This window comes from Lepisma saccharinum, chromosome 28, assembly GCF_977018435.1.
Source record: "Lepisma saccharinum chromosome 28, izLepSacc3.1, whole genome shotgun sequence".
NCBI lineage: Eukaryota > Metazoa > Arthropoda > Insecta > Zygentoma > Lepismatidae > Lepisma > Lepisma saccharinum.
In genome coordinates this window covers 32,744,982-32,762,703 of record NC_139256.1, presented here as the reverse complement: position 1 = coordinate 32,762,703, position 17,722 = coordinate 32,744,982, and the positions used below count along the sequence as shown (strand labels likewise).

The 17,722-nt window shown below is 39.0% G+C and overlaps 1 protein-coding gene across 1 annotated transcript in view; it reads left to right on the top strand.

Annotated features, from left to right (window-relative positions):
- Window positions 1-13,131, top strand: part of LOC145980625 (arylalkylamine N-acetyltransferase 1-like) — a 50,804-nt gene extending 37,673 nt beyond the window's left edge. The window contains exon 2 of the mRNA XM_083113663.1: window positions 11,925-13,131. Coding sequence (XP_082969789.1) covers window positions 11,932-12,585 — 654 coding nt within the window. The 5' untranslated portion in view covers window positions 11,925-11,931 and the 3' untranslated portion in view covers window positions 12,586-13,131. The remainder of the gene's footprint in view (window positions 1-11,924) is intronic.
- Window positions 13,132-17,722: the final 4,591 nt, after the last annotated feature.

Sequence of the window (17,722 nt, the reverse complement as noted above, 5' to 3'; positions counted from 1 at the left end):
ACAAGACTGGCCTTTCCTGTTTCTTTCCAAGCGGTGGAAAATGTAATCTCATCGCATGGTTGCCAGGTGCATGTAAGTAACATTATTTTCATGAAAATTTCCAAGTCTCTTTTTTATTGTTTTCAGTATTTGCATGATATATATAGTTTCCAAACACACCTTTTGTGGCACTGAAACACCAGCAGTGTTGCCAATGCACGGTCTTAATTTCTAAAAACAATGATTTTCCTAGTTCGCCCTTAAAGACGCCTCATCCGATTGGCTATCGGTAGAAATGAACATTTCTTTTTTCACTGCCATAGATGCCGACCTAATCCACCTAACCAAACTGAAAATTACCTACGGCATGTCCGTACATGTGTGTTATGTGCCATTTTTCATGCTTTGTAAAAACTTTCATTTACACTTCCCGTTACATCTGGCAACACTGTGCAGACACTAATGAAATCCAATCATTGTACCCCGGTTTAAAAATATATGTGTGAACAAGGCTTCAATTTGGTATCAGGATTATATGTGTACCACTTCCGGTTCAAAAGTTGTACTATCCCCAACTCCGGGTTGCGTTGTAAATGGAACACCTGACATTTCGGCAAGCTTTTGCAATTACAATGTCAGCACGAAAGACACGTCGAGTTACACCATGTATGGTGAGTGCAAGTGAAATAGTCTTCCATACGTGTACTGTGTACTAGTAAGCAGCGCCATTGCTTTGTACCTAAAACCTTTTTGTAGGAAACGTTATTCCTCTCGGTTGAATAGTTATCGGCTTTTAAAAATGTGAAGTGATACGTTGTTTACATCTCACTCGGTCGCCATTACAACTGCACTCGTGACCTAGATGTCGCTTCTGATTGGTTCCGCTACGAAAAATGATTCGGGCCGAGCCTATCCTTGAGAAATGCCATGAAATATACTATGGCATCTGAAATGCCTTAAAATTTATTGCAGTTAAAACAATTTAAAACAAGTAATGACTCGAGAGGGCTTGACCAATGAACTCGTGGCATCCCCGATGGCGCAGTGGTAGCGTCGTCGCCTTGTTATCAAGGGGTCCTTGGTTCGATACCCGATGGAGGCACATAGTGGTTCGGATCCCACTGTAGGTCCAGTCCCAATTAGCCTTACTGTGCATAAAGTGGACTTAAAACACCAAATCAATCAATCAATCAATGAACTCATGAGAAGGGAAGTGAGTACAGCTACCAGTCATTTGCAGCAGAGCGCACTGCTTTGCTCCGCCCACTCGCTTTCTCCCCTTCTCCACCGTTATGCAAGTCCTTGCTCCACATCCTCCCAAGACAAAATGTAGGCTAAGTTATATCAGATAGTTAATTATATAATATTTTAAAATATTTTTGTCATATTTGAAGTGTTTCGTTTTTTAAAAAACTCTCTAGACCTTTTTAAAAACTATTTTTGCCTGTGGATGTATGGAGAGAAAGAAAGCGTATCAGAGGCAGAATTAAAAACAGAAAAATCGACAAGGAAACAACCGAATAAAGAAAGAATGATGAATGAGAAAGAAGGAAAAGAAATAATCAGAAAGAAATAAAGACGAAGTTATAGGGAAGTGATGAAAAGAGAGAGAATAAATACTAAAGAGAAAGTGAAATATAGAAATACAGAAAAATGAGTGTCAGAAATGGAGAGAAAAAGTAATATAGAAACCAAAGAACAAGAGGGGAAAACAAAAAAGGATCGCATGAAGAATACTGGCATCAGTGCGCTAGACGTTTAAGATTCTATACATGTCACACACTCCTTACACAAACCACACCCTTAGATTCCATCGGATCCTGTCTCCAGCTCTGTCAAGTTATGGATGAACTCAATGATTTGTCACAATCGCCAGACACATTCAAAACGATGAGACTTGCTCCTATGTTCTGGATTCAATAATCAAGGAGTTCCTATTTGTCGAGTGTCAAATAGCTGTTTTTGACTCATAAAAATTCAAAACAATTTTAATAATGAACACAGTACTCTATAGAATGTCAAACATAATCAGTACAATGTCTGTAGTGGTGTAAGAGTCTCCCTTTAAAGCAAGTAGTGTCATCCGAACCGAGACGAAAAAAGTCGCAACATGGATTAAGGGGGAGAGGGACAACTTTCCCTAGGTCTTTCTCGCTGCGGCAGCTGCCGATCACTGTTGCCAACTTAACTCTTTTGGAGCCAGATCTGGCTCTTTCGTGCACTCGTTTGCTGTGAACTGTGGTATCCGCCCCCTGCTCCACTATGATGCCACCACTGGCCCACAAATGCCAACTTTTGCCATGAGTGTACATTTTGCACGTGACGTGATATTGTTATATTGCCTGCGTCACCCACCCCCTCTTACCTCCCCAGCTACTTTTATATACTTCTTTATAACGCCGTGAAGATGACATAATATTGTTATCTGGGATAATGCTTAATTTTTTATTTCATACCACCATCGGTGAAATAATTATTATTTTATTATTGTGATGCCGCCAGATCTAGACGGGAAAAACTAAGAATAAATTGTCATAGCTTTAAAGTTAACAGTAATAGCAGCACCCACCCCGCGGCAACTAACATTACCCTAGGAGGCACTTTGTTGAGCCTTGGAAAATCTAGCTCCTTGAAAGTCAGTTTTAAATCCATTTAAGGTGAAATTTAGCTCTTTTATGCGCATCGGGTTTGGCAACACCTGCGGAGAGGAGTTTGTGCGCCGGAGAAATACATTACGCTCATGGGAGTACTTGTTCTCTTGGGAATATCAAACTTCCGATTGCGTACAAACACATATGCACGGAAAGAGAGCAGGCTAAAGATTTTGTCACCGGTTGCAAAAGTCGAAATGTCCATGATTAGACGTAACTTGAAGTTGAAGGTGCCTCTCCATAAGGGACATATGAGATCCCGTAAATACTTATTCGTCATATTTTGCACAGATCGTATCTAGCTTAATAATCAATTCCACTTTCAACATGGAGGGAAATTCATGCTCTCTTTTGCGTCTGTCGTTTTCTTCAGTAGCAGTTCACATTTCGACGTTTTTGAAACAAATGTCCAACTGGTGCCTCAGTTTACAGCCAAACTAGTCAGAAAGAGCCAGATGTGGCTCCAAGAGAGCTAAGTTGGCAACACTGCCACGGGGGGAAGAGCTTGCGAAGAGCTCAGTGGAAACTGTCCCGCATGCCCTTAAACAAGAATATACGTAAATCCTGCGAAAGCCCCCACACTTATTGTTTTTACATTTCTCATTCACTCGCAAACACATGAAAAATAAACTACTTCGTTGATACCTGTTCAAATTACAGTAATTACTTGCATGCACTGGTTGTCACTTGTGCTGGAGGTTGAAGGTTATGACATTGACCTTGGCTCGTTTCGAAAGGAGCTGTTGGCTGGAAAGGCTCTACAAGCTATTTACAAACACGTTCCGTGAAGGTCAAGGGACATTTTCACTTAATTACCTCCACCTTTTTACCCAGAGCGGAATCCCATCATGCCCCTGGATCCGAGAAGTCTTCAATCTGCTTCTTGCAAGAGCTGAAGCAACAAGTTATTGGAGTTCTTGGCGGGGATAATTGATTATCCACTTCCCTCTTCGGGTAGCGTCACACGATAGATTTCTTGTCAGCATTTGTTGTCGAGAGAACCCTAACCAAATGCGCCCGCAGGATTTTTTCTCAGGGGCGGGCAGAATAAGATTTCATATCTTGCTTTTCATACAAACTTTTATTATTATTATTGCATTATTATTATTAGTAGTAGTAGTACTTTACAAATCATAAAATTCAAATTAAACTTTGGTATTGTGTACGGGTTCAGACTCGAGTTTACGATTTAAATAGAAACTGGAATCGCTTTGCTTCCTTTCCAAAAACATCTATCACTTTGTTGGTGAACAGTTCTATGTCTTTTGTGCTTTTCATAATGCATAGACATCAAACAGAGACCTCTTAATCTACTGTCCTTCATGGACCATGGCACCTCTGATCCATGTTTTTACATGCCGAAGGGTACTATATATTATATATATATATATAATATGTGTGTGTGTGTGTGTGTGTGTGTGTGTGTGTATTATAATGACGAGGTGTGAATTGTTAAGGTCATATCCCAACATCAGGAAATAATTTGCCAACTTTTCGAAATCTCGAAACAGCCGAGAAATTCCATATATTCTTAAATAAAAGGGGTTAATTCTGGATATTTTCTGCTCTTTATGTGTCTGAAATGTCTTAAAAGTAACAGTTTTTATTCCAGAAGTGCAAAACAATCACTTGAAGAGGAAATAGTGCTTACAATTCGAAATTTTCACCGCATCGGGAGATTTGGAAAATTTCAAATTCGAAAATTTTCCCGATCGGTCGGTTCCGAATGTCACAATTATTAATATTTCCATCCCAATACCCCGCACACGTCTAGTTATGGCAGCTAACAAGATTCTAATGTCTCTTCTGAAAACATTCTCTCGTTATTTCGTTGTAACAGACAGCGTGTAAATCATAGCAAAACTATATTATTTTAATAATATCGCTACAATTTCATCATTCCAATTACACCAACTTTTCCCAGATATCTCAGGGGGGAGGGCAAGTGCCCGCCCTGGCTCCCCCTTGGTCCTAAGAACTACAAAAAACGATAATCAAATCTAACTGGGCATTTACTGGCATTTCTTCAAATGTTGAGCCGGATCTCAAAATTCGACCCCACCGATTCAGGGTTTGAAATCCGGCATCGATATTTCTAACATCTAAAGGTGTACGCACGGGGGAACGAGGGAGGGCAAGTTGCTCCCTTAATATTTTCACTTAGAAACTCAATGTAGCGGGATTTTATAGCCATTAACTCCTTCAGACCTGATTTTTTTTTTCCAATAACGAAAACATTTTTTTTGCTGACATGTAGCTATAAGAGGTTACAAAAACAACAACATTTATTTTTTTCTGAAAACATATCCATATATTTTTGGCATGTACATGATCTAATCTAAATCTATCTTATAGTGAAACAAAATGTAGGATATTTACATTCAATGTCGTCAGCTATTCCAGCCATCATTGCTATTTACTCTCTATTTTCTGTCTGTGATACCAGGTGGTAGTAGCTTAGTAATTTCTCAGCAGACGAAATGTAAAAAAAAACATGCGGAAACAGAATCAAATGCTGAAACATTCGCCATCACGCATTAAAAGAATAATAATAAAAGTGATGTACTACAGACCTAGTCTTTAAAAAAAAGCATTTTCAAACTGATGAAAGCGTTCCGAGCTAAGAAGGGTAGGGCATTATTTCTTATGTACGGTCACTGGCAAGAAAAAGGGGACACCTAACTCCTGGAATACTAGCTTCCTGCAAGGCGTTATGTGTGTGTTGCCTAGCTCAACAGCGATAAGTGGATTTTAATAGCAATTTCAATCAATGCCGTAGAACAAGCGAGTTTTCACGATCTATGTGTGCTATTTCTATTGCCCGTGATTGTACTTGGATGACGTCAATGACATGGTGGAGGTACTTAAAACGCGTCCAATATCTGAACAAATACTAACTATGTAGAAGAGGATATTTTCTTAAGGCTGCGGAAGTTCATATTAATATTGGAGTACCAACGATGTTTCATATGCTACCCAATATTTGGTACTATGTGTAGGCCTACATTCATTTCCCAAGAGCGTGTGTAGCGAAAATTTCAGTTTAAGGAAATTGATTGAATTTGATAATTTTACGTCGCTTTTCTCTCACACTCACAACATCCATGCGCAGGCGGGGATTCGAACTCGGTACCCCTGGAGTCGTAGCGCGTTGTGCTAACCACGCAGGTGGGCATTAGTTTAAGAAAATCCATGGATTTTATTTAGACTCGGCTTTCCTTAACTTGGGAGTTTGACATACCAGATGGCGCAAAATTCAGTTTACCCATACAAAAATTCAAGTTTATTCATAAAATTCCAGTTTCAGTGGTTTTGTTCAAAGTGTCCTCCATTGTTTGCAATACATTGTGTGCTACGATCAATAGCAGAATTGTAAATACGATGCAGTAAACTTATATTATTACTGATGACATGAAACGCATTGATAATCGAGTCTTTCAGTTCATCCAAATCTGTCGGTGATGATGAGTATACCATATCCTTAACAATTCCGCACAAAACAAAATCGCATGGCGTTAAATCACAAGAACGCGCAGGCAATGAATGGTACCACGGCGTCCACTCTTCAAATGTGTCATCTAACAACAAACAACCACACTACAACAAGCCAGAGACTCAACTGGCGACAAAAGAATAACAAGTACACCGTTGGCAGTGTCACACAACAATGTTACCAACCGTATACCTAAAAAATATTACTTAGCACAAGAAGCACATACACTATCGTAATACTATTATCAATGTCCTTTTGTGCCACCCTGTATTGTGAATTTATCAAGATAACGTAACGAAGTACCGTTAAAATTACTAAAGTAATTTCTGTAAGGCGTCATACTAAAGCAAGTAACGAAGAAGTAACCGTGCTACTCAGAAGTGAAAGTGTAGGATGTCTGAGGCTCTTTTGCGATTTCCTTCTGGCCATGACATCTAAGGCTTCTATCTGTTCGTAGACGTCAAGCCTTATCAAATTTCCTGAATCCCCGCATATTCAGTCGGCTTCTGTTGCAGGACCGTATCGATTCCGTGTTCCATTCAAATCTGCTCGTACCTCGTTGGAAGTGCCTTCAACAAACTTCACAAACTCTCTCTCTAATTGCTGAAGCAAGAGACCATTCATACCAGCTAATGTAATTACACTTTTAACCTTTTAAACGGCGATGTCTCGAAGCATTTGTCGTTTTCGCTGTCGCACGATAACACAGCACGGATAGGACAAACGAAAATACGAGGGCTATTTTTTTTTTTCAACCTCCGATGTGGCATGAAATCAAAACCACAGTGAACAGCAAACTGGGTTTATTGACAAAAGTTACGTACACGTATAATCTACTTTTCAACGTAATCGCCAAGAAGATTCAGACATTTATCGTGCCGATGCACCAGATTTCCAATACCCTCTGCAAAAAAAGGTGCCGCCTGTCTGTTGAGACAGGTCTGCACGGTGTCCTGAAACTCCTCCTCATTGGTATGGAAGCGCCGTCCTCCCAACCACTTCTTCATCGCCGGGAAAAGATGAAAGTCACTCAGCGCCAGGACTGGGTAGTGATCAAACACTTCCCAGTGGAATCGTTGAAGAAGGTCTTGGGTTGAAGAAGCAACATGCGGTCGGGCATTGTCATGAAGGAAAACAGTGCCTCTCCGTAGTCTGCGCAATGTCTCACAGTATGCAGCCGCATTGATTGTGCCGCTCTGCGTGTAGAAATTGTATCACACTACGCATTTCGCACTTGGCGGGAGAGTCGATTGTAGCAGACATCTCTACTGGCTCGTCGCTCAGCTTCAACTGAAGTGTTGGTCTTGGCAGTGGTGGCGGTAGTGGCAATCACGCTGCGTGACGCCCCGCTTCCTAGTGCTTCACGGGCCACCTAGCGGCGCCATCGGAGGTTGAGAAAAAAATAGCCCTCGTAATTTATATTTCTATAGGTTGTTTTCCGTTGCGCTTCTTCCGATTGGGTTGATCGCGGCGATGAGGATGAATGTGACGAAACACAGTTCACGCTTCGGGCAGGATTCCAACCTAGCACCTCTGGTTCGACGTCGAACCTTCCATCACCTTGCTGATGAGGTGGGAATTGGTTATGGGACATGCCAACGGATTCTGACTGCTCAATTTGGCTTGCGTCATTTGTGCACCTGATCTGAAGCAGCAGAGTGTTGGTCTGCAAGGAGCTTCGTCCGTTTGCCTCCAACGATCCAACTTTCTTGTCGAGGTGATGAGAGCTGGGTTCACGGTTACGGCCCTGACACAAAGCAACATTTTCCTCCCATTCGAAAAGTCCAAACTCGCCAAGACAAAAAAAAGCAATATTTCAGGTGTTTATTATATGTATTTAATGGAAGCCTCCACGTTCTGTTTTTCACAAAGTACGGTGCCATAAGGCTACTGATATTAAGGCTGAAGGGGAAAATACTTTTCTCCATGACTGTACATGTACAGAGTTAATGTGCGATAAATAAATATTAGTTTCATAAAAGCTGCTAATTTACTTGAACAACAATATTTGCAGAGTTTAAGTTCTTCAAAATAAAGTAATGGATGAAAAATTAGTTCAGTATGTGAAATGATTAGTATGAAAAAATCAATGATTTATTATTAATTTATTATCTTAATGTTTTCTTCTATTCATCTTTGCTATTATTTTTTTTAAAAAATAATGTACATTTATCACGCCCTCTCACCCCCCCCCTCCCCGAAAGGGGAACGGATTTCTTAGCATCCCCCCGAAGTTCGCCAACTGAAACCCACTACTTTTCGATGGGGGTTACAGCCCTCTTTCCCCTTTTGGCCAGTGGAAGGTTATCCTAAGTTGAAAGTTGCAGATTCACCAGAATTATATTAAGAGCGAAGAGTATTCAAGCTGGCAGGATAAATGTGTGGGTCTCTTCTAATCGCATAGCTGGTTTATCAAGCTTGCTAAAGTACAACACATGGCTTTTGATACCCTACAAACCATGTTATTTAGAACGTGGCAGAGCTGCTGGCATTGGTCCAAAAGTACGAGCATATCAACGCAGACCTGGTCTTCTGAAAGTGTTGGAATTACATTAAAGACAAGGATGTATTTGGAAGAGGCTCCAAGGGGGTCCGAGCTATAAAAGAGTTGCTATTTACTAAAACTAAGATAAATACTTGTTTCAGCCTCACTCACATGAAGGTAAAGGGTGATTGTTATGGATTGAAACAAACTCATATATTGATTGAGTTTGTGTTTTAACTTCACTTTATGCACAGTAAGACTAATCGGAACTAGACCTACAGTTTAAACTGGGATCCAAACCACTATGTGCCTCCACCAGATCGAACTCGGGATCCCTTGATTACAAGGCGACGACGCTACCACTGCGCCATCTGGGAGGCCCTAAAAACTCATATATACTGCAACACCAAAACATGTATCTATTCCCTTGGAAAATATGCAAACTACAAGCTTACCCTATGACTTAAATATCTGACATTACTGCCACTGCTTCCAGACCACAGCTTCATATTATTGTGGATCTGTAATCATGGACTTCACTTTTAATCAAATGGAACTAACAACTTTCTTTGTTATTTTAAAAATTGTACATCTTTCTATTTGTCTTCAAATATATATATATTTTTTTATTTTTTGACTGTATTGGTATTAAGGCTGTTTTATACCCTGTTCAAACTTTAAGTTTCAAGCCATTGTACAGTTTACGGAGCTTTATACATAAAATCTTGTAATTTTATCTGAGCATTTAGAATGGGCCTTTCTCACAATCCTTAAGCTTCATATATAAATATGTGATGTTATACAGGGTGTCCACATGAAACCTCCCTGACTTTAAATTACAGTTGTAAGGAAAGTTTTCGACACAGAGCCTTGCGGTTTGCGGCATCATGCATCAACTCAAGAAGTTTTTTATCTTTTTTTTAGCAACGATGACGAAAGCACAAGAGAGAGCGCAGTGCGTGGTATGCAACATTACTCCAAAGACATTTCAGACGTGCGTTCGAACAGAGCCACCAGACGTAAGGCCAATTAAGGCTTGGTATCCCTGCTGAAAATTTTGTCTACTGTTTTAGTAGATCTATAGGTGTTTTGAAACATCTACTGTCTTCAGATTTTCAAATAGATATTAAAACAAATTGTAAATCAGGAGGAATGAAAAGTTATATTAACAGCCAATATGTTGAGTTGCATACACTGTATACAATATTACATGTAATACTGAAGAGAACATTTCACTTGTATTTCTTCTACTGTGCATGTACCATTGAGTTTCAGTAGATTTCCGAGACACACAGTAGAGTACAGTTGATAACAGCAGATTCTGTCTACTGAAAACAGTAGAAAGTTCCAGCAGGGATGACAAGTTCCTAAACAATCCATGACCCCCGACATGCTAGTGCACACATGGGTCGAGATCGAGTATCGGCTAGACATTTTGAGGGTTACGAAACGAGTAGAAGTGTACTAAATATTTTTTTAAAAAAACTTGACTGAGTTTCTTTACATGATGCTGCAAACTCCAAAGCTTTATGTAGAAGTTTCCGTACAATTGTAGTTTTAAATTAGGGAGGTTTCATGTCGACACCCTATATTTCTATGCTATTTATTTTACCTCGTCATTTGTTATATGTAATACTCTTGACTAGTCTGCAAAGACTGGGGACAGTATTGAAATGAGAATCATGCCAGAACCTGTGAGACTTGTTGAGATGAGACAAGGGAAATCACCACCAAAAGGGAGGAAGCGGGTGGCTGTAGTGGACAAAATAGTCCTATCGTGCCTAAGGAGACAGAAATTGATAGAAAAAGATGGAAAACAGATGAAGAACAAGACAAAAGCTAGGGAAAGAATGCAATGAAGACATAAAGGAAGGGAAAGACGAAAAGATTGTAAGATACAAACAGGAAAGTGAGAAAAAATAATCTTCGTAGCCATGACAACCATTGCTGCAGACTCCATCTGATCAGACTGAAAATGAGACAGGCATCTGTAACATCGAGACGACATCAAGACTCACTGCCCAAAAGTTTTTGTCTCATTTCATACTCTCGTAAATTACATTGCAAATTATATGAAAATTTCGGGTAATACTGTGAAACTACGTAATTTGAAACATACCACAGCGGTAGCTACTTGATTATTTAGATAGGTAATATGTATAGTTCAATGATATAAGTTGTTTTTTTAAATATATTTTTAGAGTAAACAAATATGGAATACCATTTTTGTTTTGGGTCATAACTAGTAAAAAAAAGTAAAAAAGGAATGTTTTGCTCTGATATGTACGAAGACATGTTAGGTGTAATGTGGTAAACATCTTGTTCAGTAAAAGACACTTAGCAGAAAATTAGACAAATGGGGAAAAAAGGACAAATGTGTTCCTCTTTGAACGGGTCGATAAATATGGAATGCCTGGTGCTATGTATAGCATACTACATAAAAAATAAAATATAAGACCTAAATGTTATCTCTGTACACCAAAATAAGGAAAAATATATTGACAAACTAATACAATTGTGAAACATGACAATCTGGTAGCAATGAGGGACGTAACAGCAGAAACTGTTCCAACAGCCAAGATGTGTCCAATAAAACTATTTGCAGAAACCACCAACATACACTTAGCCTGAATATCCTACACACATTCTTGACAGGCCAAATTGGACCCACTGCTGACCTTGATGATACAATTCCATATTTATTGCCCCTTCCATATTCCACATTTGTCGCTCTCCCATATTGGCTTTCTCTTCCCCATTATTCAATAATATTTCAACACCTCCACCTATTTTTTAGCTCCAAATGTGCACATTTCAACAAAAACGCGACACATTCAAGGCACTCACATACACTACATTGTTTGCGACTACATACATACCTGCAAAACTTTCTCCACGGCCAAAAACAGTTTTTCTTGTGCATTAACCAGCAAACACCTCCAGGTTCCACCAAGGGAGTTTCACAACTAACAGCCGGCTATTAAGATGTGGTTTATCAGCGTTTTGCCAGATGTCCACACATATTTATCACCCTATTCCATACTTGTCTACTTTCCATTACAACATTGCAGGCAAGACTGAAACGGAACCAAAAACAAGATTGGCATTCGAAACTCAAGACTGAGAACAACACATTCATTCTGAAGACGACACGATCAATTCCTTCTTGTCTCGTCTCAATACCGTCTCTGGCAAGAACCTCCACATAATTAAATACATTTATAGATACATGTCATCGCACATTACTGTTTTGCAAAATGTAATCTTAAAATGTTTTCCTAGTAACTCAATCGCAAAATTTTCCCTCTCATTTCAGAACCAAGATGTCCAAACTGAGCTACAGCATCTTTCCAATCAGGGAGGATGATACGGAGCGAGTGCTGGATTTCCTCCGTCGTTCCTTCTTTCACGATGAACCTCTCAACATGGCTGTATCATTGATGGCAGACTCCTCAACATGTGCGGAACTGGAGGACTACTGCAACAAGTCGCTGACGGAGGGACTGTCCCTCATGGCAGTGGCCAATGAGGGTGGCCGGATAGTCGGCGTCTGCCTCAACGGTGAAATGAGACCAGAAGATGAGGAAGCGGTGCACGACGAAGCAGAGCAATGCCCGAACAAAAAGTTCCAGAAGATCCTCCGCCTTCTGGCCAGAATAGGACACGAGGCAGACATCTTCAACAGATTCAACGTGGAGCACCTGTTTGAGGTGAGGGTAGTGTCCGTGGACAGTGCATGGAGAGGGCAACGCATTGCCACCAATCTCCTCCAGAGAAGTCTTCAGTTGGCACGTGACAAGAGCTTCCCCCTCTACAAAGTCGACTGCACTAGTCACTATTCGGCACGAGCAGTTTCCAGCATGGGGCTGAAGTTGGTACACTCACTAAAGTATGCCGAACACACAAGAAACGGAATCCAGGAATTGACACCGGACCCTCCGCACATGGAAGTCAAGACCTACGTCTTGGAACTATAGTGTGTTTCCAAAATACAGGGACGAGTAATACCCACAGAAAAACTAAAACATATCACTGTGATTTGTATCATATAAAAATATATTTTATTTTAGATCCAGAGTGGACTGGATGACGTGTAATATATTTGATGAGCTACTTTTAAGTACAAATATGCTGTATTAAATAAACTATGTAAAAGTATGTGTGTGTCGTATTTTTAATGCACAGTCCCTAAACTGTATTGGAATGAACAAGACGTCAAAGAATGTACACAATACTTGCTTAAAGACCCTTGCCAATTAATTATTTATTTAAATCAGTTTAAAATAAAGAAAATAGATTACTTCATACCTTACCAACATTCCAAAACATGGGTTTACTTTATAGTTTAAAGCATTTAATCTAATAATTACTTGTTTACATCATTCAAATGACGTAATGGTTGGATAAAGTCTTGTCTTCAAACTCATCATTTTACATACAATATTATTAATATAACCTCAGACTTCAATGTGAAATACTAATAATATAGTTCATTATTTTTAGTGCCGTGCATATCAAATGTCAAATATAGCACAATAGCTACTGGGTCATTCCATGTCAAATCATCCAGAATTTTGTGAAAATCTCACCCAACATCCCCGATTTTGATGAAATTCGGTATACTTATAGAAATTTTGATGCTGATTACAAAAATGACAACGTTTTTAAAATTGGTCAAGGGGGTCAGAAGTTACGCGCTTTTTAAGATCTCCGTGTACGCCACATGTGGCTCCACTTTGAATGACACGCATTAGGTTATAAACAATCGTATCTTTCCTCGGGTTTGCCGTAGAAACATCAAGTTTCTTTTCCTTTGTTCAGAATAGTATAAGCTTTAATTTAAATAACGTTTAAGATGAATGCATCAATAAACATGTATTTTTATGTATTTTTTTAGAAAAATAAATGACTAATTTCAAGAGCTAATTTCATGCAATGCACCCCCTTGAATTTCCCCACAATTTTATATGTAGGTAGCCCAGAGTGTGTACTAATGCCTGATGGAAAAATTGAGATGGGTAGTTCAGAGACAGGGTGATAAAAAATAATTTGTATAATATGACATGAAAAGTAAATCTTATTAAAAATGCTTATGTATTTAGCAGAAAGCCTTAAGTACAATATGTTTCAAGCTACAATATTCAAAATGTATGTTCACTATGTGTGAATGTAAGCATAGGCGTAACCTGGCGAGGGCAAAGGAAAGCACTTGCCACCTCCCAAATTTATAGATTAATTAGAATTTACAAGTTAAATATATTTTGAGATCCTCCTAGCACTTGAGGAACAAACGAATAAAGAGTAATAATTGTGATTTTTCAAATGTATTTATGAAATAATCCTGGACACTATTTTTATGCGATGAAAAGCTTTGTGATTATCTCAACCCAAATATAGTTTCCAAGTGACACCCATTAAGATAGTACCTAAATAATACTTGCTCTATTGTACTCTATGCATTGAAAAAATTTCATGTACTATAAATTGTGCCGTTCACATTTTAGATGGATATTTGGCCATTTCAAACACACTAAAGTATTTGACTTATCACTATAACTACATATGTTCTTCCATTTGTTAATGTCCACTGGACACTGCATACTTTTTGGCCAGCAGTAGGAAGTTGATAGCCCAAGTGGATGCAAGAACTTAATAGCTACATCTTCATTTTCACATGGACTTTCGAAGCAATCCTACAAACAAGTTTCAGTCACGCACACACATGCTACTACATAACTGTTTACAATTGGAATTCGGAAAGCCACTTCTTCACAAAAGTAAAACCATACCGTTATACAAAACATATTATATCAGCACTTACTATTTTTGCTCTGACTGTTAAACAACTAGTGTTTCGAAGTAACTTGTTACAAAGTTACAAGTAACAAGTACTTTTTATTTAGGAATTCTAACTATAACTAGCTACTTTTATAAGTAAGTACCTGTAACGTTAACAACGGTAACAGAGTTACTTTTTGCAATAGGGAAATAGCTAAATTGGGCAATTCTGTTTCAGACTATAAAAATAAAATATGTACCTTCTCCGGATGCTTGGAATTGCTTGCAAGGAAGCTATGCTTTGTTGCATGCTAAATTTTAGAACATCCACGCTTTACTGCAATTCATTTCTAATTGTATGTGAAAGCTCCATTGTTTTTGGTAGACTGCTGCATTCGTTTGTAATGAGGCTGTCCAGCTAGGAAAGAGTCATTGTCGAGAGAGTGGATCTTGTTGAACTTGGAATGGAGGAGAAAGAAATAGGTGCAAGTGGAATCAATGACACCATATTCAAAATACCGTGGTCAGCATCCAGATGATTTCTTAATTATAATCGTTCAAGCAAAGCTGACTGTGTTTTCAATCATTTATTTGCAGTAATAATGTAACTATATGAGTAGTGTAATTGGGTTGTTTCAAAGTAGTACTTAGTAGGTATGCATTTGTAGCTTCTGTTTTTTACCAATCGAATATCAGTTTTTGACATATTTTGACAATTTTTTGTCGATGTTTTAGCGTTTAGCGATGTTTTAGTAAAATTTCCCTTTTTTCCCACTCGTACTTGGTAGGTATATCACGATCTTACGTGATACAACTTAACCTATCTTTTTTTTCTTACGATTTTTTAATTTTTTTTACGATCCTAAGTGATATAACTTAACCTATTATTTTTTTTTTATTTACGCACCGAACTAACCTTCAAGGGATTCTGTTTGTTTTAATATTTCAGTCGAGAAAAATAGAGAACATGAAGACGATACCTGAGGAAATAGTTCTAGTGTTTGCTACTAGATGTCACCACCGGCGATGTGGACGCAGTGTGCTCTCATAGTGTGACAACACCGCGTCCACATCGCCGGTGGCGACATCTAGTAGCAAACACTAGAATTATTTCCTCAGGTATCGTCTTCATGTTCTAGTGTTTGCTACTAGATGTCGCCACCGGCGATGTAGACGCAGTGTTGCCACACTATGAGGGCCTTCCCAAGGGGCAAAATTTCCCTTTTTGGACCATTTTTTCCCTTCACCTAAGCAAATGACATAATAGAATAATAATTAGTTGTGGTAGTAAAAGCAGCATTACTAGCGGTAGTGCAGTTGCGGTATTGTGGTATTTTTAATCGAAATTTCCTTTTTGGCTAAAAATCTCGGCATGTGGCAACACTGCGTGGATGCATAAAAGAACAATTATACACGACCTCTCTCGGTCCTCCTCCGTAGCCGTGCTTGTTAAGGCGTTCACTCGTTCTTGTCATTGTTCGTTCTACGTGTGGCCTATAGGTTCGAACCCGGTCGTGGTCGAAAGTTTTTCAGCGTGTCTAGGAGTCTTGATCAGCGTGTATATTTACTTCTCAAGTGTTGAATCTACGGATTCTGATCGGGGTTGTGTAATGTATATGTTGATCTTGATATATATATATATGGTGTTCATGTATGTATCCAAAGCACATTGGAAACAATATTCGATCATTAGCTGCGTTCAACCACTGCTGCGGTGGAGTGACCACCCCCTGTCCCCGGGGGTTCCCCCCCTGTCCCTGGACCCCTGTCCCCGGGGTCCTATTCCTGTCCCTGGGCTCGTGTTCCCGGGGTCCCTGTCCCCGGGCTCGTGTTCCCGGTTAAGTTAGGTTAAGTTGTCTAATGTCTATGTCTAATGTCTATGTGTAATGTCCATGTCTCTGTCTTTGTAGGTTTTTTTTTGTCCTAAGATATTTTTTTTTAACGCTGGACTTAGAAAATTTTCGATTGATGAAAAAATTGGTTCCATGACGACCTATGTTTATTTTGGTATGAGTGGACAGAGGACAGCGAGACTCGACCAACGCACTAAACCCGACCTCTCTACGACTATTCGTTCGAAAGTTACGAGTGATCAAAGTTTTGGGAGGTGGGCTAACTTCTTACCCCTTGGCCCCAGGACCACCAAAACTTGGTACACGTATTCTACACCTCCAAAATCGACAGGGGGGGTAGCTTCGCTACCGGGATGGGGGTGTTTTTCGATATATTTTTTCGATAACTCTTACCATTTTCGAGATATTTGCAAATTTAAGATTTTTTAACACAGGTCTTGGATAATTTTCGGAATATTTTTTTTTGGTTCCATGACAACCTACGCCAATTTTGTTATGAGAGGACAGAGGACACCGAGACGATGCTAACGCAAGAAATCCTAGCTCTCTATGATCATTTTTTCGAAAGTTACGAGTGATCAAAAACATTTTTGGCAATTGGCCCACCCTTGACCTCCAAGAACCTCCGAAAACTTTGGTACACGTACTCTGCATCACCAAAACTCGACAAGAGGGTCAACGGGAAGGATATTCGCGCTATCTCTTACTGTTTTCGAGACATTTTGCAATTTAACGCTGGACTTGGAAAATTTTCGACAGATGGAGGTCAAATTTGGTTCCATGACAGTAGTTGTATTGACTGTATTATAAGCACCACTTACAAGTGTAGAAAAGGAGAGGCTATTTGATTGAATAATCTGATTTGCTTACACTTAAAATAATGCCAAGAGGGGCCTATACAACAAATTCTTCAGGTGTGATATGCTCTTAATTTTAAGAAATTCTGAATTCAAGTGTAGAAAAAGGTGAAGCCTCTCAGACAGATTTGCCTATACTTAAAACAAAGGCAAAAAAGGCCTATACCCCAATTCTTCAGGTGTGATATGCTCTTAATTTTAAGAAATTCTGAATTCAAGTGTAGAAAAAGGTGAAGCCTCTCAGACAGATTTGCTTATACTTAAAATTATGCCAAGTTCCCATATCATCTTATTGTTTATAGTGTGTTTTTTCTGTCAAAATCCCAAGAATCTTAAATCCCCCCCCCTCAGACAGATTCGGCCATGTGTGTAAAAGCTATATCTGTGTGATTGTTGTTTATAAACTTGTCAAAAATATGGCTTTTTTGTATGAAAACATGCAATCCTGAATACAATTCTGGTTTTGTCTTGTTCTGTTAATATAAACACAAGTGAGACTTACAGAATATTTATTGCACAGTTCAAAATCCAATTTTGAATTGTATTTAGTTGATATAGAGATGAGGTTTTAAACCTGGTGAAGTGTGTTGTACATCAACATAATAGAACAAAACTATCACAAAAAC